We start from the raw sequence: 24,356 nt of genomic DNA, 5'->3' as shown, positions 1-24,356 counted from the left end.
AGAGCAAGTGAAAAGGAGAGCAAGGAATATCCTAAGTCTTCAATTGAATTACAAATCTTATGGGCGGCTTGGCAGTCTACCTATGAGGGGAGGTGCATCATGATGTTCTCCATCTTTGTCTAGAATGGGCCGGGCCACGAGGCCAGCCTTCGCCAAACGATCAAATCCCTGTCTTAACCTTCGCTCGCATATCATATCCATCTCTTATTATTCAAGGATGGGGTATATATATGTCATCCAAACATTCTCTCTTCCTCCAACCTATGTCGTCCACCCAGCGCGCTTTCGGGCATCCAACACGTCTTCTCGGCCCCGCTCCAAGCTTTCGACTCTGAGCGAGCCTTCCAGCGTTATTCTACCCAGACACCTAAGACTGCTGCTGCTCGGTTTGTCGCCAACTTACCTGTTATCAAAAACCCCAAATTTTCTTCACGATGTCATCGTACTACGAAAACCTTTTGGATCTGATCAGCTCAGCTGCAGTTCCTGTTGGAACAGCAAAGGCTGATAAGGAGTAATAGGCAGGTACCATGGGCTGGCTGGCACCTGCCCTGGGCGAAGTGGGACAACTGGCTTAGTCATCACGGCCGGATAAAGGTAGGGCAACCACCCAGGCCGTCACTACCTACTTCGACCGACTCCTGCCTACAATGTAAGATAGAACAACAAGAAGAACAAGCAATAGGATCACCAACAGACGAGTGATAATTGCTACCACTATTTGTCGTATACGACCCCGTGAACCAACAGTTCCCAACCGCGAAAAAGAACATCTAGACATCTTCGGGCCCTGCATGAGAGCACCTTCGAAGTTTCCTGATTGGACAAAAGAAACCGAAAGGATCGTCAGCCAGGGCAGCCTTGCACAGCCAGCTGGGTTGGATTACTTCCGAGCCATCTCCGTTAACGGCGGATCAACGGCGGAAGCTTGAGTGATCTACTCGGTCTTTTGAATTGGTTCTCGTCCAACCCGCCTTTTGCCGATGCCGTCATACAACTGTACGTCAGATTTGACGAATTCATTGAAGTTATTTTTGAGGAAGAGGCTCTCCGGATTGAACATTACATCCCCCAGGTAGAGATTGTTGACGGACAATTTGAAAGAGCAACACAGTAGATGTCCTGCGGAGAGTCTCCTCAGGTTCAGGGCGAATCAGTTTGGCCATTGGTCTTTTATTATCAACGTTGAAGAATCTCAGACAAGTTGGTTTCGACAAGAGACTTTTCTTCGAGGTCATGGATGGTCCCGCCGCTCAACCCCTCCCTTTTGTGCAAGCCCCCTCTCTCACTCTGTTTGAGGATCCCGACTCCCCCGTATCGCTTTCATGGCAGACAGATCTCAGTCTGTGCCAGCTACCAGTAACGCACTTGTTCGTCCACGGAAAAATCAACCTTGCCGCCCATGGAACAAGAATCGCACCCAAAGGCCTGGAGGAAGTCACAGATGTTACTTTCGACGAGGTGCTCATAGAAAAAAATGGCATTCAGATTCCCTCGGCACCAAAGATCAAGGCCTTCAGGTATCTGAGCTCGCAGAGACTTGAGGGCTCTTCTTCCGTTCATCAACTTAAAACTATCTACGACTTTTTGGCCCTTGCAAAAGCGAAATCTCTCAGAACATTGTGTTTGAGCTTTCCCAACATGCCGGATTCCCAGGCGAAAGACGAGCTTTCGAGTATGATAGAAGGGTTGAAAAGCTTAGAGCTTCTATAGATGGATCTAAAATCAGGCCCATTGGACTTACCAGATAGGCGTACCGCTCGTCAAAACGATTTCTTGGCTTCCATTGAATCGGAAGAATTCATCACGAGATTACCAAAAACCTTAGCATCTCTTTCCTTAACAGGCGACTTCTCTCACATCGTGTCTACCGTCGATCTCGCCCACAAAAGTCTTAAAGGACTTAGGCAGGTGGGCGTTTCTGACCCCAAAACCTATGTTGCGCTCAAGAAGAAATATCACAAGCGTATCGAGATCGTTTTACATCCTTTGGACGACGAGCCGGAGCAAACGCGTGCTTGGAATTCAATGAAAGTTTGTGACTTGAACAACTAAGCTTGGGACCTGGACAATCTTGATTGCGTGTCATTGGTCTCTATTCCTTCACTACACCCCTTTTTGTTTTATTTTTATTTTTCTCTCCCTCCGCCCCCTCATGTCATTGTTGGTGCAAGGGTTGGTCCATCTACGCCCCTCTCTCTCTCAAGAGTTATAAAAAACAGACAGTATTTCGCATACAAGGATTAACACAGAATTCATTGCAGCATCTACTACCTAGTCGTTCGTTATTTTGCCTTCCAGTTCCCCGCTTGTGTCTGTCCCTACCCATTTTCAACGAGTCTCTCGTTCCTTCGTTTTCCTTTCCATCCTGATTCGTTCTTAGCTTTCAAGCCATCGACGTTTTTTCCTATACTGGAAGGCGGTGTGCAGTCATAAAGGGTGGATACCCAACAGAGAACCAATAGTGGGGGTGGGGGGTTGGAGTTGACCTATGAGGCTATTCCTGTCACGACCCAATTCCACCTCAAGACTTCAAGCAGAAATTAACCAGCACAATTGCCATGTCAACCACTTGCTCACAGCCACCACGTTACTACGGCGCCGTGAGTACCAACGAAATCACCCTTCGTCCTTCCTCTCTGCCACAAATCTTCGTCTTTCTTTCTCATATGTCTTTCTACCTCTTAGCTGTGCGACCCTATCAATTTTCCTCAGGAAACCTCTGCTCTGCCAGCCTTCTTTGACTCCAACGGGCTGTAACCTAAATTTTCCGTCAACACCACCAGTTCTGGAGCGCCAACGCTGAAAAAACGACGACACCGCAATGGCTGTCCTCGATGAACTGCCTCCTGAAATCATCAGGATGGTTTGCGCGTTCCTCCATCCTCCCGATGTGCCGCTGAACACCGTTGTCGCCGATACAGGTCACCTACGGGAAGAAGTTCTGCTCGGAGGATGGCAAGACGTCTTCTAACTGTCACGTACTTGCCGCAAATATCATAAGATCATCGGTCACTCAGCCTACCACACCATTAGCGTCCCCCAGCTTGGCATACGTCCCCTTCTGAGTCTGCTCCGTCTCATCATCAATAAGCCTGCAATTGGCGCCGCTGTAAAGCGTCTCAATCTGGAGATGTCGGATCGGTATAGGCTTAAGGAAGATGAAGATGAAGATGAACTTTCCCCCTTCACGTCATTCGATATTCTTTTTATACAGCAGGCTTCCGTTTCCGCAGGCGTTACCCCCAGCACCATCTCTGGAAAGTGCAGGCTCTCCTTGACGATGGTTTCGATTAATACGATGAAGTTCAAGCTCAAAGGCACAAATTCCTCGCTGTCCTTCTGCTTCACAACATGAAGAATCTTGAGGAACTTGCTTGCAACAGTACTTTAGAAGGAGGATGGATGATTGGCACGGATGTTGGCGCCGCCTTCAACTGCCCGCCGATTCCTGGAATAACTTCATTGGCCATGAGGTCCGTTAGTGACGACTTCACTACGGGCGGTGTCCCTTTTGTGGAGCTTTTGCCTTCCATCCAGCGCCTTTCCCTGATCGGGACCTGGCCATTCTGTCTCGACATCACGCCTGCAGGCCTACCCGAGAACTGCCTCCGTAACGTGACAGACGTCACGTTCAACGGCTTCATCAAACCGAGAGATGTAGCAGACTTTGTTGGAAGATTCTCCAAGCAGCTTTCGGCATTCAGGTACATCTACAAGGACAAATGGTCAGACGAAGTCGCCCATGAATATGAACCAGCATGGCCAAGCGACATTGTTAACGCTTTACTTCCACACCACGCATGTTCATTGCGAACACTTTGTTTCGACTATACAGATTACTTGAGAGCCTGCATGTGGCGTTCTAGATTCGGCCGGCGTCGAATAACTCTTCCATCTCTTGCGGGGCTAGGCGCTTTGGAGAATTTATGGATGGAACCTTTCCCTGAAGACATTGATCTTGGAGGTGCCCAGCCCAAACACGGGCGCTGGCCGCTTGAGGCACATGCCTCTGCAATGATGTTGAAGAAGCTGCTGCCCCAGTCTATGAAGCGGATTTGCTCTGCAGGTAGATGTAGTGTTAAACACGACGTAAAAGTTCTCGTCTGGTTTGCAACCAACGCTGGTTCTCTGCCCAGTCTCAGTCAGATCGACCTCACAGATAAGGCTATAGTGGATAAACTTGGTGGACTGTTCACGGAAGAGGGAGTCAATCTAACACACCAATACAGGCCGCATTGTGCTTCTTGGGACGTCAAATAACAATGTTCGAGTTATCGCGAGGGCGATGGCCACGCATGGCACAAGGAGAGGACCACTGAAACAAAGACTATCAAAGTAGGCATATTCGGCTCAAACTTAAGTACCCGGACAACTGACCACGATCACAAATTCGGTGACTTCCGCGTCATGGATAAATCTGGAGCGTCTGTCACTGTGAAAAAGTCTGGTCTATTTAGTACATGTAGCTTTCTGTTTTTTTCATCGTGGATGTTGGCCGAAAGAAAAGACACCTGGAGTTGAGATCGCCATGTCTGCCTGAAAAAGCCATATCAGTACACGCTAGTTACCCAAAAAGACTCAGTTTAGCATTAACACGAAGAAAATGAAATTTGACATGAATCCAGTGAGCAATGGTCGCAAGGCCCTTTGTTGAAGTTTCGATTAAAGTTGATAATGATCAAAGTCAGTGATGAGAATAGCATAACTATAGATAAGAGATTGTTGGGCCCTTAGACAGTTACCTTCCCTGCCCGGTGTTCCTGCTGACCCCACACGCCGCTCGGTGCACAGCCCAAAGAGATTAGATTTGTACGTCAACCTCCATATGCTGCGCCGTAGTCCTTGACGATCTCCTGGCAGTAGGAATCGAACTGGACGTTCCACTCTTGAATGCGTTGGCCTTTGGTTCCCTCTCCTACTTCACCAAGGTCGATATCCAACTCCCATTGCTTGTCATTTTGGTCTTCAAAATTAGACCACCGCAGGCTGTTTTGCGCAAGGGCACCCTATTATAAAGTGTTAGCAATGGAAAACCATTAGAGCCAGTAAAAGGGAACATACCAGTCCGGCGAGGCCAACATTATCGAACCCTTGAATGACCTGATAGAAATCATAGCTCAGCCCCGCAGCGTCCTGTCCTAGCATTGCAGGATCATCGTTGCTGATAGCCGTCGTGACACCGTGTGCAATCATAGCTGGCAAGGGGTGATGCAGAATATCCGTAGCCAGCTGAAGAACCTCGTTGGAAATAGGGCACACCTCAACCATAATGTTGTTCTTCTTCACAGCTTGGATCAACTCGGGATGTTTATACAGAGAGAAACCGTGGCCAATCCGCCGTGTTCCCAGGAGAACGGCGTCAAACAGATTCAGATCGGTCGAGTTACCATCGCCGAGTGTTTCTCCGGCATGGAAAAAGAAGGGCATGGTGAGGTTCTTCTCTTTGGCCTCCTGTTGGAACCACAGTAGCTCCGGCGCAAGGTCGAGCAATGTGCGGCCCAGATCTTCTTGTGACACTAGATCGTATCCACTGAACAGCTTTGAAAAGTTGCTCTTCATCTCCAACGCACTCTTCATGCCTGCGCAATCAACATTAGCTTCTTTACTGGTTGCAGGAAGGATTTCTTCTTCGGCGAAGGTTTAACACACTTGCTAGGATATTATCTGTCGATTTAGATCGCTGGTCTGCCCAGATAACCCTGGCACCGTAAAAGGGAGCTAGGGTAGCGTCCTCTTGTAGGGTAATATTGTTATGCTGGGCCTTGAAGTAAGCAAGCTCCTCTTCCATAAGTCTCCACCACTTCCAACCGTTGTTATCGTCAGAAGCTGACGCTCCAGACTGAACCAGCTTGCCGGTCGAGCCTCCAGAACGAATCTCAACCCAGCTGATCCTATCTCTCGCGAGTTCATCAAAGAGATTCCTCCAAAACCTTCGTACGACGGGCTCGTAAGTTAGCATAGTCCCTGCGGTACCAAACAAGGGCTGGAATCGACGCCAAATCTCGTCGACTCCCAATTCGTGCTGTATCGCCACGTCGGGAGCAAGCACCAACTTGCTCATGATGAACTCGCGGAACGCAATCTCTCCGCCAGGGAACTGCTCAATGGCCGTTTTAACAGTCACGACCTGGCCTGTGTAGTTTGCGGAGGCGATGTTGGCCCACTGGCTGACTGTGGCAGTATTCGGCGGCAAGAATGTAGGCTGAGATGCGAGGCGACCTTCCGCGGTGCCCACGGTCTTTGTAGTCGTGAACAACATGCCTTCCTCAGAGATGACGGAAGAAAGCAATGTGCTGTATGGGAGCATAGCTGAGAGATGCGCATGAAGTAGCGCGCCTTTCGGCATGCGCTGGACGACTTTCCATAACGTTGTGTTTGCGATCTTTGGGCGGGCCAAGGCGAACATCTCGCCAGCGAAGCTCCCATTGTTCAAGTTCCAGACTGTTCTCGTCTCGTGCTGCCGGATGTCTTGGACAATCCTGTCTGCGTGGGCGCAATCCGTAGACAGACTCTCCCTAAATTTGGCATCTGTTTCGTGTCACTTAGTAAAAGGCTCGTTGATAAACACGAGGGAATGTACCTTGTCGCTCAGTCTTCTCCAATGCAATCATTAGATCTCTTGCTCGATGATGCTGGTCAATGATGAAGCCTGTCTTTTGGAATTGAGCTCTTTCCTGGAGCTCATCTCTCTCCAGGAGGGGGTGAGATGCCGCCAGGGCAGAAAGGAGAAAAGCCGTAAAAAGACGTGAGAGATTCATGATAGACTAAAGATTCCGAGGTGGCCTGAGTGCTGCCTACCTGAGGTGAGGTTGACAAGATTCAGAGAAGGTTTCTCGAAGGTTGTTTTATAGATTTCCATCTCACTCGCAAACGTGAGGCTTGAGACAATTCATATTCCCCCGGACTGAACACGGAACGGTTCACACTGAACGGGAACCACCGTGTCACGGGCCGGTCCCGCCGTTTCTCAAAAATCGTGCCATTCTCTGTAGCTCGCCTGCCCAGTGCAACTCTGATCTCTTGAGTCCAATCTGTCATGCAGAGGACCGCTTCTCTGGTGCAGTTCTCCACCGTAGCAATTTCCATCAGTAGGCCCATCGCATTCTGTTGTACAAAGTCTCATCCGCTCGATGGATTTTTCAGCTGTGCCACGAATCTAATGTCCGACTGAGACAAGGCCGAAATTTGACATGTCTCGGTCGCTGGGTCGTTATCCGACCAACAACATTCCGAGACGAAGTATTTCTGCGGGGAAAACAGGACGCTTTCGATGAGGGCTTGCCATTGTAGAGCTGAGACTCCCTTTTCTACTACATTCATCACGGAAAGCACGAGGCTTGGTGTCGGTGTCAGACGTTTTGAGAACCGGTACCACAAGTCCTAGCAAATTAAGCGTTCGCCTAACCACGCGCTGTCTTGCACCTACCAAACTTATATAATATTCCCAACTATGGTACTTAAATCTTCCCTTGGCTGTTGAAATTTGCAGTGCTCTGCTTGGTGGCGAATACCTCTGTTCCTAGCGGAGTTGCCCTTCGCTATTCTGCCAGTGGCGATCGATACAGGTACAGTAAGGAAGATCAGGGTCAAGACCATGATATGGAAGAACTCAAAGCCCGTAAAGGTTTCATATCTGATTTAACCCAGACGATACCTATTGTTCAGATACCAGACTCGCTGAGTTCCGGGTCCGGAGCGTCTACCATGCTAAGCACGGGATGCTTCGTTTCTGAGCTAGCGCGTGAGACATGCCGAACGCGGTACAATGACCATTCACGTGGAACAACTGATTCACAATTCTTAATACTGTATTCGGACGACGCCTTAAGATGATATGGTAATCCCAATCACACAGAAACCGAGTCATGTACTTTCTCCATCGAAAACAATGACAGTATATAACAAAGATACCCAATTAAACTTAGCGGTTCAGGCTACCTAGAAAGACCGAAATCTCAGTATTCGGGCCGCGGCAAAGATCTATAATATTAGTCGCGTTACCTTAGGCCGCAGATTAGAGGGAATATTATTACGACGTGATAGCATACCTAACTTACGGAATTTGATGCTGCTAGAAGAGAAGAAGCTGATTGAGTACATCCTTAAACTGGACGCCAGATGTTTTCCTCCCCGTCTTCGCGGTATTGAAGAAATGGCGAATCGATTACTCGCTGATCGTGACATACCCCATGTTGGGAAGCGATGGGCTTCGAACTTCGTAAAGCGATAACCAGAGTTGCGAACGCATCGTTTTCGTAAGTACGACTATAAGAGGGCCTAATGCGAAGATCCGGGCGCGATTAACGCGTGGTTCTTGCTTGTGGCGAACATAATCGCGAAGTACGGCATCGTAGACTCAGACATCTACAACTTTGACGAGACTGGCTTTATGATGGGCTAGATCTCAACCGGCATGGTCGTGACCAGTGCCGAAAGGCGTTCAAACACGAAAATGATACAGCCTGGTAATCGTGAATGGGTTACGGTTATTCAGGCCATCATCCCGTCGGGCTACAGCATTCCGCCGTACATCATCGTTACGGGCCAATATCACCTCTCTACCTGGTACACGGAATCCGGTCTCCCACACGACTAGGTCATCGCAACGTCTGAAAATGGATGGATAATAAATGAAAGAGGTCTAGACTGGGCTCGGTACTTCGAACGGCATACAAGACCGTATGCAAAGGGTCAATACCGCCTCCTCGTCGTCGATGGACACGAAAATCACCACTCCGCGGATTTCGAGATTTTTTATAAGAAGAACAACATCGTTACCCTATATGTGCCGGCTCATTCGTCTCATCTACTCCAGCCCTTGGATATTGGATGTTTTGGGACTCTAAAAACGGCGTACGATCGAGAAATCGAGGACAAGATGCGTCGGGGTAATATATATATTACTAAGGAGGACTTTTTCCCGGCGTTTTACAGGGCTTTCACGCAAGCGATCACGGAGAAAAACATTCAGGGAGGATTCAGAGGGGCAGGAATTGTGCCTTTGAATGTAGAGAGTGTGCTCTTAAAGCTTGATGTGAAGTTACGTACTCCGACGCCTCCAGGATCCCTCCCGATAACACCACCGGCATAGACTTCTCAGACACTAAACAACCTAACGGAAGTATCTTCTTAGTTAGAACTCATCAAGAATCGAATCTCCCGTTATCAAAACAGCTTACTAACTTTAATTATCGACGCTATAGAGCATCTATCTAAGGGGGCTCGTGGATTTATGCACTAGATCGCCTTATTAAGATCCGAGAACTAGATCCTTCGAGAGGAGAACAACCTACTTAGTCGACGCCGGAGAGCGAAGAAAAACCGTCTCCGACAAGGAGGAAGCCTTATTATAGCTGAGGGAGAGGATCTTTAGTCGTAGAGAGAGGCTACAGCCCAGGTGGAGGAGGAAACGCGCCGGAGTAGTGGTCGCCGACCGAGGACTGAGACGGGCCAACGACGATATGGCGTCTGCGGGAACACTGGTCACAATGCGCGAAAATGTCGATTCAATGAGGAAATGTCTGAGGAAGAGGAATCTGAATAGTTTGGATTGAATCCATGAGGTGGGTGTTGATATTTGCTCCTTCATGTTATGTGGTCGTGGTTGGGTGGCCCACTCGCTTGTCTGGCCCACTCGCTTATCATGTACGTTATTTATTTTATTATTTATTTTATTATAATAGACAATTATAATAATAAATTAATTTTATTTATAATTTTAACTATTAAAATGGGCTGGTTATGTATAGGGTATAAAATAATAGGTTTTAGTATAAGCCCACTAAAAATGGGGTGGCCGAAAGTGGGTAGTCTGGCTTAATGCTGTACCTTACACGGCCTCATGTCCATACCCTGAGGAAGACCAGTAGGCGAACAATGGTCTTTTCTGAGTGTTTGAGCAGATATCGACAGCCTACGATAAAGAAGGCCTTTCAATCCAAGCTTGACTCATAAATATGGGATGGAATTCCCGTGACATTTGATATTGACTTGAAAGAAGTGGAAGAACTGGAAGTGCAGTAGTAGTACTTAGAGTAGCGGTTGTCCCAATACCGGCGGCGAGATAGGAGGCAATACAACTTGAACTATGGTCGATCCTGTCTTCAAATCAAGATAACGTTCCTAGAGTAGTCTCACAGGTCCACATAGTGGCTACATTAAGTACTGAGACGTAAGAAGTATGGTCTCTTTCAGCACTGGAGATGATGGAATAGTAGTGATGTCCCAAATAAAAGCTTTTGCTCGGTCTTACCATCCCGCTCAGCGAAGACATTCACCACAATACACAAAGATATCGACCAGAATATTCAGGTATCCATGCCTTGGTGGGGTGGCTGCTGTGATTTTCTCAAAGTGGACATACTGAATACTTCACCTTTTAGGTTGGGACTGGAAAGTATTCAGGCCGATTTTCACCTTCAAGGTGGTAATACTTTTCCGGCGGCAGGCACGATGTTGGCCGCGTTCCTCCTTTCTTCTTCCCTTCATTCACCATTGAGTACTGTCTGCAGTGGTCTTCGATATTTTTACCTCCTAACCTCCACCTCTCAACCGTTTTCTTCCTCCCTTCTTTTTACTCTCACCCTACCAGAAGTAGGTATCTCCGTTACCCTCGATTTAGCTCCTTTATCGGTGGAAGTCGACCAAACCTACTACAACTTTCTTGTCCTCTCTGACTTTTTTCCTGAATCATCGCATTGGCCTCTATTTCTGCGGTTGCTTTTGCATCAACGCTCTTTGGCAGTTGGCCTCTAAGAGCACAGCCGATTATCTCTCAAGTACCTTACCCCAATCACCTCGTTCACTCACTTTTGTTCAGCCTAACAAACAACTACTGACCGACGTTTAGCACCCTTATCTTCCTTCGGAGTAAAAGGTTCATACAAGCTGCCATCGACAATGGCAGTCCTTGACGATCTCCCTCCAGAGATCATACTTCAACTATTCCCAGCACACTCGCTGCTGGAGGAGTTTACAAGAACGGAGTCGGACACCGAGCTCGCGGAGTTGCTCCAGCCAGGCTGGCGCTCAGCATTCAATCTTTCACGCACCTGCAAGAAGTATCGTCGAATGCTAGTTCGAGACCTCTATCGAAACGTCAGTATTCATGGGTCCAATAGCACCCACAAGCTCACGTCCTTTATTGAGTTTATAATGAAGCATGAGGACATTGCTATGGGAGTCAGGCAGCTGTATCTGCACCTGGACGCCAGCAACACAGGAATCAAGGACTTGACAGAAGCAGATCTGGGTTGGAGTCACTGGGCTGCCGAACAATCGGGCGCTCCTTCACCCTACTATCTCTGGCGCTCGGCAGAAGGCAAGCCTCTCCAAATGTCGGAATCCCGACGCTTCAGAACCGGAATCTTGCACCTGGGAATCCTTCTCGAGATTGTCCTTTCACGTGTACAGGGACTACGTGAGTTAGGCCTCGCAGTGCCAGGTGGCCTGTTTTGTGACCAGTACGGTCCAAGGTCCAGAACCGAGATTGATGGTCTTTTATGGACAGGAGAGCTGGGCCCTTCAGATCTTGCCAAGTTCCGGATCTTTCGTGGTGTCCCATGGCCAGTTCCGACCCTAGAGATGGTCGCTATTCGCCCTAGTGGTCTTTCAAAGACTCATCGAGACACCAACCTCTCGCCAACGGATCTTGACCACTTACTTCACTTCTCGCCAAACGCCAGATCGATTTTCATTGCTAATCGGGATGAAGAACCTAGCTGCCCTCTCGACACATATTCGCAGTGGGCCAATATTACCTGTCTCACCATCACAGAGACCTTTCTGGTCCAAGAGAAGATTCGAAGCATGGTCGAAGGTTGCGCCTCTCTCGTTTCGTTCAAGTACCTGAACTCTAGGGCAGACACATTCGTTCCACATTGGCCAGTGTCACCCAGGGAGATCGTCACCATTCTCCGTGCGCACAAGAACACTCTGAACACCCTCCGCAGTCTCTCCCTCGATCTCAATGACTGGTATCGAGGGGAATACAGGGCCATCAGGAGTCTTTCAGACTTCAAGCACCTAGAGAATCTCTGGGTCGATGTCTCGAGCGTGTTGAAGAGAATCAAGTATGGCTCCTCCAGTCGTTCAGATAAGAACAAGCGACTGACGCACAAACTTTTCACCTCTTTCCCTCGATCAATCAAGCGTCTTCATCTGGCGGGCAATGGGCTCGGAGTTCGTCATAACATATGCGAGGTGTTGACGAATCGCGAGGAATATCCCGAACTCAGAGAGGTCGAGATGGAGGAATTGGTTCAGAGATTGCCGGAACTCTGGGATCCAGACCTAGCGAACGAAGAAGATGATACGGACCAGAGCGATGTTGACGACTCTGATAACGACGGTGATGAGGATTTAATCAATGGCGACGGCACTGACGACAATTCTGCTTCCTGGACATTGAACAATGACGGCATCGAGGGCGGTCACAGCAATGGGTATAGCAGCCAGACCGAGGAGGAACACATCAGCGAGACGATTCAGGAGACCAGTCCCTCCTATCGAGAACGGTTCATCAGAGCTGGTATCGAGTCACCTAGCACTATGTGCATTCTTGGAGAGTTGTGGTAAAGGACTGGACCTTGCTTTAAGGGGAAGGAAACAATGGCGCTTTCATAGCTGTGGATTTCGAGGCAGCATAGATCATGGCGCAATTCTGGCTGAGTTTAGAGGTGCGAGTCGAGGATCAAATATTCATGATACGGTCCCTACTCAATACCTACCTTACTCATAGACACCATAGAGCAGCAGAGGCCTCTGGCAGATACGCAGTTCCTCAGGCCCATTCACAGCTACATACATGCCCAGCCTCACTTGACCTTGACAAGAATGACTTCATCGATCTGCAGAAGGAGATTCTCTCTTCTCTTAAGCTGAGAAACCAATTAATTTAAGAGTAATCATGGACCTCTAATAGAGGAAGATTAGAATCTGCTCAAGTCCAATTACATGGAGCTTCAGGGGAAGATTCTTCTGGCAACAGAGTAACCGTGGAGCACCAACTACAGGTGGCTATCGATATTACTACAAACAAAAGAAGCTGCACCATTCCTTTGGGCAAAAGGATTGTGCTTCTCAGAATCACATGGTTCAACGGATATTGAAGCAAAACTCACGTTAAGGGGGGGAAAAAGAGAAGCCTTTAATTACCTTGAAAAATTTTCGAATCGTTCTTTCCCGGAACGTGCTGCCTCCTGTGCGCTGCTTCCGGGTCATAAATTCACCTGTGATCTTTATTTTCTTTCCCTGCCCAACTCACCTCTCCTTTTCCACCCACCCAGCTCTTCTTTTTCTTCTCCTTCACATCAGCGGGCCTCTTCCGGCCAACTCCTCTTCCTTTCAACTACCGGGATCTTTCCTTGTGGCAGGAGAAAACCTTTCTCTCTCAGATCAGACAACGAAAAGAGCTTTCCCTCCTCCCACTCTCTGGGATTATCCAGTATTTACTACTCGCCACTCGACACTTGCACTCTTCAGCATCTTCTGTTTCTCGGTAACCAGCTCCTTACGCGGTACGCAATACGCGGTACGTTCTCCGCGCCCTTATTTTTACATCACTCGCAATGCTAATAATTATTCGAGAAGGCTTCTTGCTTGTGGGCTCACCTACCTCGAGTGATGCCTGTCTGGCTGCCACAATCACTTTCGATTTTTCACCTACTGCTCTAGTGGCTCACTTCAAGATGGCTGAGCTACGGAACCTCCCCCCTGAGACCATTCTACACATTGTCTCTTACCTTCTTCCCGACTACACTCCTGGCAAGGAGCTCCTCGACAAGTTGAAGAGTGATTGTCTCATCCAAAAGGAGCTTTGCGATCAACGTCGCGCACTTGCCTCCTTGGCACGCACATGCCGTCGTTACTACAACCTCCTCATACCTTTCCTATACGAATCTGTCAGCGTCCACTGCGGGGCCAGTGCCCCTCGGCAGTGGTTGTCGCTCATGAAGACCCTTTTACACAACAAAGACCTTTGTCGACTTGTCAAGCAGCTATACATCCACTTCGACAGCAATCGTACGCTAGTGTCCCCTACTATCCGGGCCGATGCATACGTCAGGGACATGGTTTCACTCGAGACTTGGCTGAAGAAGGTCTGTAAACCTAATGCGGATATCTCAAGACCCTTTGAGGTGTCCTCCGCCTTTCTCTTCACCCTCGCTAGCAACACTCAAGATTTCACGCTCTCTGCATCTGGCTTGTCTCTCTCCGCAAGCTTAGATGCCATTCACGACGTGGACCAGATCCTTCCAAACCACCAAACATCTGAGTCAACATTTTCCTCCTTGAAGTCAGTCTCTCTGAGGAAGGGTCATTGGGATCCGAGCAGTCATTGGACTGGATCTCGTGAGAGGTGGTTAACCGCAAGGTTCATTACTAGAGCAAGGAACCTGCGCGAGGCCCACCTAGTTCGTGCAGCTCTGGAGTTTCCCAGTCCACCATCGACGAATCTGACAACACTCGCTCTGAGCAACTGTACAATATCACTTCCGATTCTGGCCAATGCTATCCGAGCCTGTCCGAAACTGGAAAAGTTCTTCTGGAAGAAGCAAAGGCGGTGGGACCTGCACCCACACACCATCCCGCCATGGCTGATATTGGGGGCTCTGGGAATACGTCGTGCCACCCTCCGCACTCTGGTCATCGATTTTGACGGCGTCTGCGGTCGAGGAACGCAGGTCCCTGCAGTTGAACTTAGCACCTTTACGAATCTGGAGGAAGCCTGGGTCGACATCAGTGTCTTTGACAAGGACAGAGGCAACTACACAGACTCGGAGTCTGACCCACTCAATCTGACTGTTGTGGAGGGCAGTCCTCTGATCCGAACTTTGCCGTCTTCCATCCGAAAGCTGCATCTGTCTGGTGCCATGACAGACTTCATCTACGAAGAGGTTCTGTGGCTGGCTAGGGCTGGCATGAACAAGACCCGACACATCCCCGAAGACTTCGCACTGGATGGAGGCTATTTAGATGGCGACATGTTCAACTTGTACGATCACCGGAACGACGACCAGCATCTCCCCACAACCGTCTTGGACCGTCAGCCTTTCCTCTGGTGAGAGACTGCGCAGCGGAGGACAACGACAAAGCCGTCTTTAGGACGGGCACAGAACGAAGGATACAGTACAGGCTTGGCTATTCTCTAGGGTATGGATGGGAAGGAGAATCGAGAGGCAGGTACAATGCGTGGCTGATACAGGCAATGGATAAAGCCGTCGTTTTTCTTTTTTTCTTCTTTCTTGTTTTTGGGAGTCGGGACAGACTCTAGGCTGAAGGGGGGGTATCAAAGAACAAAGCGTGTCTTTGCCGAAGAGCATTTCCCCGGGAGTATTTCCATACTTCCAGTGTTGTTAGTGTATAATACTTTCGTCTATTCAGTGCCATCAAGAATATTCTTCATTGTTTTTTTGTGAACATTATTTCAATCTTGCCCACGGAGGCTGCGTTTTTCATCAAATGCAACATATTAGTACGATACCCCAAACTCATCGACCAAGGGTTCAGGCCCATTCCTTGATAACACTCAAGTACTGATCCACGTACCTTTTGGAGCAAGTTCCATTTCCTGGTGTCAAGTTCGAATCCTTCCTTCTGTATTCAGGGGCTGAGTCATTCAGCAGAAGTATTGCCGTCCACTGTCTCGCCCTCGATCTTGTAGCTCGCAAGTCTCGGGATATGCTTCGCTCTCAAACGCATCAGTAATCGATATCCCTGTTTTCTATGAGTTCTGACTGGTACAAGAGTACTGAATGGGTGATGAGCGCGTTTGGCGAAGATAAACTCACTGCGAGTGTCACTGGGGACCCTGAGTTTTGGGGAACTTGTTGGAAAGATGAAGATATGACACAACGCTCACCAGCTGAACAGGAATGGGCCTGCACCTGGGCAGCTGTTCCAGTTGAGCAGGGGTTCTGCTATCAACCGTCCCATTGGTGAGGCCTTCGCCAAACGAACCCTGCCATCTGCAAGGATTCAACTCTTAGCAAAGAAATACGACCTTCAACAACTCACAGCAGCACCCTGCTAAAGCGCTGCCACAGAAGTATTACTATCAAGCCTGAGTCAAATGAACGTTCACTATGACGTCCGAGGGCTGGCAAGTACTTCTCTCGATTACTCTAGTAGTCGCCATGCAGAGTTGGCAGTACAGGAGGGTCGAAGACACGGAAGGACTCTAAACTCAACACTTCTGGCGGGCAGGGACCACTGACAAGGAAGGAGACAACACGAACGCACAATGGTCTGATACACGACTCGCAATACGCAGTTGGAAGTGAGGAGCCAACCACTTGGAAGCAACGGTGGGTAGGTCGCCAAGCTGCGGGGGCTCATCTTGACCATGGGACGTGGATACAAAAAACTCGCAGCTTTTCTTTGCATTAGAGAGCGCTCTTGGAAGCTTTGCCTGGTCCTGGTATTGTTCTCCCCGTGCCGACATCAATATCAGACGAACTTATATTCAAAAAATGTCAGATCTACCCCGGCAGACTTCGGCGAGCCCTAGGGACGAATCGCGAGGTTCCCCAGCAGCCCCCACAATCACTGGTGAACCTGTGGCTGCGACGATCGAGCCCGCTGTCGAGCAGGCGGCGACCGACATCGATGATGGAGCAAGCGTATGTCTGCACAGTATTACTCATGTGGATTAATGAGGTTAATGACTGGACTTTACGCGAACTTAGGATGCCATAACAACTGATGACCAAATGTACGCAAATCTCGATGCTTCCATGTCTAGGGCTGTGGTTGGCCAAAGGCTAAATCTCACAGGTCCTCGTACACGGCCTCGCTCACATCCTCAGTTGTGGATTATCCGACTGAGTACGGCCGTCGTTATCATGCATTCCGTGCTGGAGGTATGTCAAAGGAGCCTTGGTGTTGCAGTGGAGAGCGAACAGCCTAGTCTTCACCATGTTTCTAACAGCTCGACGTAGCTTACAACTTCCCCAATGACGAGGTTCGAAAGCGTTCTTGACTCCGGTATCCATGTATGGGATTAAAAGTTCTGGGTCTAGGACGAAATGGACCGCCTCGATTTGGTGCACACATTGATGGTCAAGACCGTCGGCAACAAACTATTCCTCGCGCCTGTCGACGGAGCAAAACTGCATCGCGTTCTGGACGTTGGCACTGGAACTGGCATCTGTGCGTTTCAATATTGAGCCTTTCAACACCGCTCTATGTATACCGTCTACTTACATCTCTAGGGTCCATCGAGATGGGAGACTTTTTCCCTAATGCCGAGGTACAATGGTATTGACTTCCCGTATATCAAAACCGAGTGCTAAGACTTTACTAGATCATCGGCAACGATCTGAGCGCTATCCAGCCGAAGTGGTATGTGTGTTGACAGCTCAGTACTGATACAAAGGTATCAGTATCGTAGACAAGATGGTTCACTAAAATTTGACCGCAACAGGGTTCCGCCAAACGTCAAGTTCGAAATTGACGACGTCGAGAGTGAGTGGGTTGGGCAAATCAAATACGACTTCATCTTCAGTCGATACCTGTCAGGGTCTCTGGCCGACTGGCCAACCTACGTCAAGAGGGTATCTCAGTAAGTCCCCAGGTTTCCAACCCTTTTTAGGCTTGCTAAACATTTACTTAGAAACTTGAATCCCGGTGGTTGGGCCGAGTTCCAGGATTGGAGTTTCATGCTTCACAGCGACGACGGGACGCTCGAGGGAACCGCTATCCAGCGCTGGGCCGATACCTTCATGGACGCATGTAAGGTCTTCGGACGCGACGCCCAAATCGGCCCCAAGCTCGAAGGCCTGGTTCGAGAAAACACCGACCTCATCAACATCCGCCACGAGCCCTTCAAGATCCCCAGCGGCCCCTGGCCCAAGGACGCACATCTCAGGGACCTTGGGATGTGTAACTTGATTCAACTACTTGAGGGGCTCGAGGGGTTCTCACTCAAGTTGCTCTGTGGAGGTCTTGCTTGGACAAAGGAAGAAGTCCTGATCTTGTGTTCCCAGGTACGTACGGAGCTGAAGTCGGGCAAGGTCCACGCGTGGTATCATTAGTAAGTCGTCGCTCTTTTGAAAGGTAAGCTGTTTGCTGACTGTCTGTGTAGCGACGTTGTGTACGGCCAGAAGCCTAAAAAGAAGGAGGAGGCGCCCTAGAATGTTTGATATTACATGTGTAGTTTGGCTTACCTCAGTCTGAATATCATGTCTGTGGTATTTACAAGTGACAACGAAAATTTAAAAAAAATGTGGTGTCCTCTAGGCCCAGGGTGAAGTTCACAACTCATACTTCTCCCTCTTCTCTTCAATCTTCGCAGTCTTCTCACGCTCAACACAAGTCCACTCACTCCCAACCGCCTTCGCCACCAAGGGAAACTTGCAGAAAGGAGCCTTGCTCTCCGCCGCCTCCCCCTTAGCCAGTCCCATGACAACAGCATCCACCTTCTCCGGCGCAACCCCCTCTTCAACCCACCGCCTCAAAGCATCCAAAGCCCTCAAAGGAAACACAGCTCCCTTGGGCGCAGCGCAATGCGTAGTTCCGGGTACCTCAAAGAACCTGAAATACTCTGCCGTCTCGACTCCTCCTCCCCCGTCCCCATCAACCTCGACGACCTTGCCGTAATACCGCCTCATGGCGTTAATCGTGATAGCCTCATCGTTGATAGAATCCCACGCAATCATCTTCCCCCCAGCCTCCCTGAGTGCCCCCAGATCAGGGTTTTCACTCCCAATCATGTCCCCAAACTCCTCCACCGTCTCCTTGAACAACGTCGCAAACTCCTGCCTGGTCATACTCGCCGGATCATACTCAGCATCCTTCATCACCAACAACCGAATCCAATCCGTAGCAATCGTAAACGGCCTCCCACGACACTTCCCCCCATCACAAACAACATTCCCCAACGCCATCAACCCCGTCGCAGCAGTCCCCACCGTCGAACCCGGAAACAAACTCCCTCCCTCCTCATCAACAGGTCCCCTCAACAGCGCCTCAGCAACAACCATCGCCCCCTCCGAAACCCTCCCCTTCACCCCATCACACTCAAACTCCCTCCCAAGCACCCCCCTCGACTCAAACACACACAAATCATCCCTCGCAATAACTCCATCCTTGACCCCATCCACCTCATCACAAGCCTCAACCGCAGCTTTCTGCATAGCCTCCATCTCGCAAGCGGAAAGATACACGCCAAGCTCATTCATAACCAACTGCGGCCAAAACATCCCCATCAACAGCCCCGGGAAACTCACCGCAGGACAAGCCACAAGAATCCCGTCATACGCCCCCGGAAACCGCTGCGCCATCGCAAGACCCTGTCTCCCGCCAGTCGAACACCCGCTCCAGTACGAAAACTCGGGCGTCTTGCCATAGTACTCTTCCGCAACATGTTTCCCAATGAGCGTCATCTCATGTAACCCCCTATACGCGAAGTTCTCCAGCGCTTCGAGATTCGGTTTCCCATCCTTGAAGAGCCACGAGTCTGCCGTCGAGTACGGGTTATGTTCGTACCCTCCATCCGTAGCAGCAACAGCGTATCCTGACGCGGTGTACGCCGCCATCACATCGTCGCCGATTTCGCCCGCCAGCCACCCGCCGCCACCGATACCCAGGAACCGGGCATTATAGGCTTCTTGGAGGGGGAGCCGGATGTGGACTGTGATGAGGGAGTCTAAGTTGGGGCGGGTGTAGGAGATGGTGACGTTACATGCTGACACGCCTTCGGGGGGTACGAGTGCCGCTTCGGGTTTCCATCCTGAGTTTTGGGTGAAGTTTGTGAAGGGGTTGGCGGTGGTGGAGTGGTGTATGAGGCCTTCGAGTCGAGGGAAGGAGAATGAAGATGGTAAGCAGGGCTTCGTGGCGGCGTGAACTGCGGTGGCTAACGTTAAGCCGGCTAGGATGAGTGAAGCGACAATCTTGAATCTCAACACCGTCGTTCTGGTGAAGCCGAAGTACAGCAGATCGTGAGTGTAATGAATGACAGTTGATATATAATCGATGGCTCGCTAACTTCGTACCTCGTACTCGTACATTTAAGCGATGAGGAGTATAAGACGTTGACTGTGGAGTCGCGGGGTCCGCGCAGAGTCCGAGTTAATAGCCCCCTAAATTCCTGTTGATATTCGTCTACGGACTACTCCGTAGATGATCATGACTACTCCGTAAAAGATTGTCTGTGAGTAGGAATCGAGTAGAGCTTTACCCTACGAGGTGGTGTAGAGCAATTTGTATACAGAACACAGTAAAGATGTAGTGGCATGCCAACAGGTATCATTCCTCTACGTCTATCATTCGCAAAAATACAAACAACCACCCAAACACCCAACCTTTAACCATCCTCCAGCGGCCTTCTCACAAAAATCTCCAAAGCCCCCCTCATCTTCTCCTCAACAGCCTTCCTCTCCTTATCCTTGGCAGGCAACCCCACCCGACACACAGCCTTGCCAAACACCTCGCCAACTCTCCGCTCTCGAAGACGCCGTCTCGCCAACGCAGCCTCAGCAGCAGCGTTGCCACCCGTAAGGCGTCTGAAGCTGAGACTGCGCCTATTTGGCTTCTGCATCGTCAGCGCCTCGACCTCGGACCGCGAGATGGGTGCCATCTCCGCGACGACCTTGGACAGTGTCGCCGTGAGGAAGACAAAAGCGATATTGTGGTTCGGCGCCGTGGCGAGGATATCTAGCACCGCGGTCTTGTCGTCTTCGACTTCGGGTGGTGAGCGCGCGGCTGCTGCGGCCAGGTGAGGAATGGCTACTTCGATCTTGGCCCAGAGGGCTGCGGTGATGATGCCATCGGTTAGTCCGCTGAGGAAGAGAAGCAGGACCTCGGCGAGTACTTCAAGGCGGTAGAGTGACGGGACTTCAACGGGAAGCGCTTCGACGAGGGGTTGGTCGTTGTCCAGTGCCTCAATCAATGCGACAATCTGGCTGTCACGGGACTCTTTGTCTTTGAACAGCCATGCAGTCTCGTCAAAGGGCCAGCCAGGCTTGTCGGCCGGGATGACATGTTCTTCAATCATGTTTGCTTCGGCGATGGCACGTAGCATCATCACCTCGACAGCTTCTGTGAGCTTGAAGAGCTCTTTGGGAGCAGCGCAGCGGACGTCGAGGTCGTACGGGATAGAACCGGAGCTCTTGCCTTCCCTCGACTTCATAAAAGCCCGAATGCCTCCATCGGGGATGCGAATGAGCTCGTCTATTGAGCGACCGAAACACGTCGGAAGCCAAGAAGCGCGAACTGGAATGAAGTGATCTCTGCCGTCTTCCACTCGCAGAACCAAGATGTCCTCGAGAGATGAGCGGCCGTCGTTGAGGGCTCGAACGTGAGAAATGTCGCTAACGTATATCTCCAGAACACCACCGACAGTCTCGCCCGGTTCCAAGGTGACGTCGTCGCCCAAATCTGGTGACTCTTCGCCATTGTCATCAGCGGCTGTCCGTTTGAAGGATGAGCTCAGCCAGGCTGGTGGACTTGAAGCCTCGGAATCCTCCTCAATTGTGGGTTTCTCGACAAAAGCAAACTTTGCCGGCACTCTTCCAGTGTTTGCGATTATCAGTGTCGCAGTGTGCTTGCAGCGGTAGGCAACATCGCCAAAGTCGACGGCTTCACCGAGATCCACACCATCCTCGCCCTTGGCTTGCATGTCAGGATTGTCGAGAATGACAGTGACCAGAGGCCGTCCCTCGTTCTCGGCGCGGTCCAACTCCTTTGCAACTTCGGCATGGACTTTGGCCTTGAGATCCGGTACCACCGCGTCGTAGTCGAGCGTGAAGATGGAGATGATAGGTTTATGGTCTGAAGAGATGATCCGCTGGTGTGAGGTGTAGATATCAAGCTGTATCCTGTCCGTGAACCCTTCTTTGGTGACAACCTCCTCTGGTTCGTTATCATCTTCTTCGTATTCATCGTAATCGAGGCCAGCTTCGCCGGTGGGCACCTCCTCGCCGTCCGCATCCGGGTCATAGCTGAATAGGACGTCGTCGTCGTCAGTCGCATGGTCGATACCCCGCGCCGTCATCTCCTCGTCCTTCTTCTTTGCCTCCTCGAGTTCCTTGACCTTTTGCTCGTACTCCTCCCGGTCCTTTCTTGTTCTGTACAGAATGCGATCGCACCAACTCGGGGCTCTTTGTTTCTCGCTCGAATCAAAGAGACTGATGGTCCCGACGTCGTACTTGTATGATGGTAGGAAGGTGATTGGCCCCTCGCGCCAGCCATCGTGGAAGGCCTTCTTCTCCTTGATTATCCTTCTTAGCTGGTCATGTGGTAGAAGAGAGTCCAGGGTTGCTTGCAACGACGCAGGATCGTCACCCGGGTCGGGCAAGAAGTCGTCAGGATCTGGCAGCGAGCTTGAAGAGTCATCGAAACTAGCCTCCGATGACAGCGTAGTTTCGATTGTTGAGGTGTCATCATCTGTGTAGTCACTCTTCTTTGCGCTCTTGACCACCAGAACCTCTTCGCCGGCGATGACCTTGCGCCCCCTTTTATCCAGATCGTACTCCCCGCGTGTGTGAAGTTGAAGCAGGCGCCGGATATCATTGCCAGGCAGTCCATCCACGCGAAAGTTCAAGTCACCCACCCAGAAGGCAAAGTCCTCGTCGCCAATCTTCTCCGGCTCAGCATCGTTCTCTCCAGCAAGGTTGATCGGGTCAAACTGCGTCCGTGTCAAGATCTGCCCGACGTCCCACAACCTCCGGTCAAGGTACGTCTGCTCCGCGCCGCTAGCCAGGTGGCAGTTGACAAAGACCATGCGGGTCGTCTCCCCAAGTAGCATCCGCGTAGTCACAGCTCCCTTGTTCCCCAGGTATCCGAAGAGGCCCGTCCCGACAGAGACTGTGCTCACGTTGCTGACTGTTGGCGCTACCTCGGGGGAAGCATAAGCCAGCAGCAGCAGACCAGACATTTGCTCTGCGGCAACGAGCTCGTATCCATCCGGCATGGCTTCTTCTAGAGCTTCTTTCCACTTCTTCATGGGTCCTTGGTCAGATGCCATGCGGTTCATGTAGTCCCTCGCCATGTTCAGGTCGACAATCTCCTGCAAGCCCAACACGTACAACCCAACCTTGTCGCCTCCGACCAAGTGCACCGAGGCATTTGGGTCATGTTCTTCAGTTGCATCCTTGGCTGTATCCTTGGTAGCTGGCGGGGGGTCCGTCTCTACCGTATCGTGATTGGAGACGTTGAGCCTCGAGAGCGAAGTGTCGAGACCATACCCGTCAACGAACCAGCTCGCCAAGTCCTTGTCGGTGCCGGGACACGCAGCCACGTTCCATGTCCCAATCTTGACCCGGATCCGGTGTGGCCGCACGTACTCTGCTCGACGAGCGTACACAGCACGGGCAAGGGAGTGCGGCGTAGATGCGAGGTCGACGTCGACGGGGTCTGAGGTCGTGGAGGGGATGGTCTCGGAGGGGGGCGCCATCGCGGAAGGCGAAGCCATGCGCTGCTGCTGCTGAGACGCGAGCGTGAAGGAGTCGTAGTTTCAAGAGGTGCTAGAGACAGGGAGCTCTAGGGGGTATTATTTGACGGGGTCGGGCGGCGGCGGCGGCTAAAAGGGGTGAGACAAGAGGCCGGTCCAGGGTCCTCTGCTTTGGCGTGTTGTTGTCGTCGATCAGTCCGGCGTGGCCCGGCGCATGATGTTCGTATTTTGGGCGTGGCTACGAGTCGTCGTAAGTGAGGTCACGGACCAGGATGGCTTCAGTTATGCGCAGAGTTGGCGGCAGCGAGATGGGAGCCGGAGAAGCCAGAGGGATGGCCTGGATGGTGGTTGCAACTTGGAGGCCCTTGAAAAGTACGGACGAGCCGGAGCAGAGAGGATACTGAAGGGGCGAAAAGGAGGAGAAGAAGGAGATCTGAACAGTCTTGAAGTCGTTAAAGAAGTTGTTCAATAAGATGTTGCAGAAGTATCCCAGTACCAGGTATGGAGTAGGCAGAGAAAGGGAGAAAGGGACTGGGGAAGGGATTGTCGCCGGGATCTCTCATCCACAGATTGCCGTCGTCGGACGCCTCGTTTCTGGGTCGCGAGACCGGTGACGTGCATCGTTCACTGACAGCACTGCGCTAGAATTGACAGGGGGGTTGCTAGGGGACCCCTCTGCATTTCTGCACTGCCACAGCGCTTGGATTGGCGGGGTAGTCTCGGTTGCTTTATCGCGATAAGGTCTCGATAAGCCGATAAGACACCTACGGCCTGACGAGAGATCCACCTCGCACACTGACCTCATCCGGTGTGCACCTTCTCCAAAAGAACCAAGCTTCACCTCTCACCTCCCATCGACAACACCACGACCTTGAACTCCACGATACACACCTGCTCCCTTCCCTCGACAGCTCTCGCCCACCTTCACCAGCGCTGAATTCGACGCCGCGATCATAGAGAA

General features: G+C 50.7%; 9 protein-coding genes across 9 annotated transcripts; 6 read left to right on the top strand and 3 right to left on the bottom strand.

Annotated features, from left to right (window-relative positions):
• The first annotated feature begins 1,214 nt into the window (after nt 1-1,214).
• Nucleotides 1,215-2,147, top strand: BDP81DRAFT_511715 (uncharacterized protein). Its single transcript, XM_060595776.1, has 2 exons — nt 1,215-1,675; nt 1,730-2,147. Exons 1-2 carry the CDS (start codon nt 1,237-1,239, stop codon nt 2,053-2,055), a joined length of 765 nt encoding a protein of 254 aa, XP_060437649.1. The 5' UTR covers nt 1,215-1,236; the 3' UTR covers nt 2,056-2,147.
• A 677-nt stretch (nt 2,148-2,824) lies between these two features.
• On the top strand, nt 2,825-3,471 carry BDP81DRAFT_411925 (uncharacterized protein; the record flags this gene model as incomplete). Its single annotated transcript, XM_060589182.1, has 2 exons — nt 2,825-2,941; nt 3,005-3,471. 2 exons carry the CDS (start codon nt 2,825-2,827, stop codon nt 3,356-3,358), a joined length of 471 nt encoding a protein of 156 aa, XP_060437648.1. The 3' UTR covers nt 3,359-3,471.
• BDP81DRAFT_511711 (uncharacterized protein) lies at nt 2,914-4,364 on the top strand. The gene has a single exon (XM_060595775.1). The coding sequence runs from the start codon at nt 3,355-3,357 to the stop codon at nt 4,261-4,263; it is 909 nt and encodes a 302-aa protein (XP_060437647.1). The 5' UTR covers nt 2,914-3,354; the 3' UTR covers nt 4,264-4,364.
• Nucleotides 4,365-4,694: 330 nt separating this feature from the next.
• On the bottom strand, nt 4,695-6,722 carry BDP81DRAFT_362321 (uncharacterized protein). The gene is made up of 4 exons (XM_060586442.1): nt 6,584-6,722; nt 5,653-6,531; nt 5,065-5,582; nt 4,695-5,009 (listed from the first exon to the last, which is right to left on the bottom strand). The coding sequence occupies exons 1-4, from the start codon at nt 6,612-6,614 to the stop codon at nt 4,818-4,820; spliced, it is 1,620 nt and encodes a 539-aa protein (XP_060437646.1). The 5' UTR covers nt 6,615-6,722; the 3' UTR covers nt 4,695-4,817.
• A 4,180-nt stretch (nt 6,723-10,902) lies between these two features.
• BDP81DRAFT_511702 (uncharacterized protein) lies at nt 10,903-12,584 on the top strand (the record flags this gene model as incomplete). Its single annotated transcript, XM_060595774.1, has 1 exon — nt 10,903-12,584. The coding sequence occupies one exon, from the start codon at nt 10,903-10,905 to the stop codon at nt 12,577-12,579; it is 1,677 nt and encodes a 558-aa protein (XP_060437645.1). The 3' UTR covers nt 12,580-12,584.
• A 1,107-nt stretch (nt 12,585-13,691) lies between these two features.
• BDP81DRAFT_401029 (uncharacterized protein) lies at nt 13,692-15,068 on the top strand (the record flags this gene model as incomplete). Its single annotated transcript, XM_060588773.1, has 1 exon — nt 13,692-15,068. The coding sequence occupies one exon, from the start codon at nt 13,692-13,694 to the stop codon at nt 15,066-15,068; it is 1,377 nt and encodes a 458-aa protein (XP_060437644.1).
• Nucleotides 15,069-16,780: 1,712 nt separating this feature from the next.
• Nucleotides 16,781-18,251, top strand: BDP81DRAFT_362318 (methyltransferase domain-containing protein). Its single transcript, XM_060586441.1, has 8 exons — nt 16,781-16,865; nt 16,944-16,966; nt 17,025-17,154; nt 17,217-17,254; nt 17,309-17,346; nt 17,429-17,566; nt 17,618-18,037; nt 18,089-18,251. Exons 3-8 carry the CDS (start codon nt 17,031-17,033, stop codon nt 18,135-18,137), a joined length of 807 nt encoding a protein of 268 aa, XP_060437643.1. The 5' UTR covers nt 16,781-16,865; nt 16,944-16,966; nt 17,025-17,030; the 3' UTR covers nt 18,138-18,251.
• A 6-nt stretch (nt 18,252-18,257) lies between these two features.
• BDP81DRAFT_336316 (Tannase/feruloyl esterase) lies at nt 18,258-19,703 on the bottom strand (the record flags this gene model as incomplete). The annotated part of the gene is made up of 1 exon (XM_060585908.1): nt 18,258-19,703. A coding segment is annotated over one exon (1,446 nt), but the record flags the coding sequence as incomplete, so codon positions are not given.
• Nucleotides 19,704-20,308: 605 nt separating this feature from the next.
• Nucleotides 20,309-23,398, bottom strand: BDP81DRAFT_336289 (type II inositol-1,4,5-trisphosphate 5-phosphatase; the record flags this gene model as incomplete). Its single annotated transcript, XM_060585904.1, has 1 exon — nt 20,309-23,398. The coding sequence occupies one exon, from the start codon at nt 23,396-23,398 to the stop codon at nt 20,309-20,311; it is 3,090 nt and encodes a 1,029-aa protein (XP_060437641.1).
• Nucleotides 23,399-24,356: the final 958 nt, after the last annotated feature.

Source organism: Colletotrichum phormii (assembly GCF_030913505.1).
Source record: "Colletotrichum phormii strain CBS 102054 chromosome Unknown BDP81scaffold_46, whole genome shotgun sequence".
In the NCBI taxonomy this organism is placed as follows: domain Eukaryota; kingdom Fungi; phylum Ascomycota; class Sordariomycetes; order Glomerellales; family Glomerellaceae; genus Colletotrichum; species Colletotrichum phormii.
Note: the sequence above shows the minus strand (reverse complement) of the source record. Positions and strands in the feature narration are given on the sequence as shown.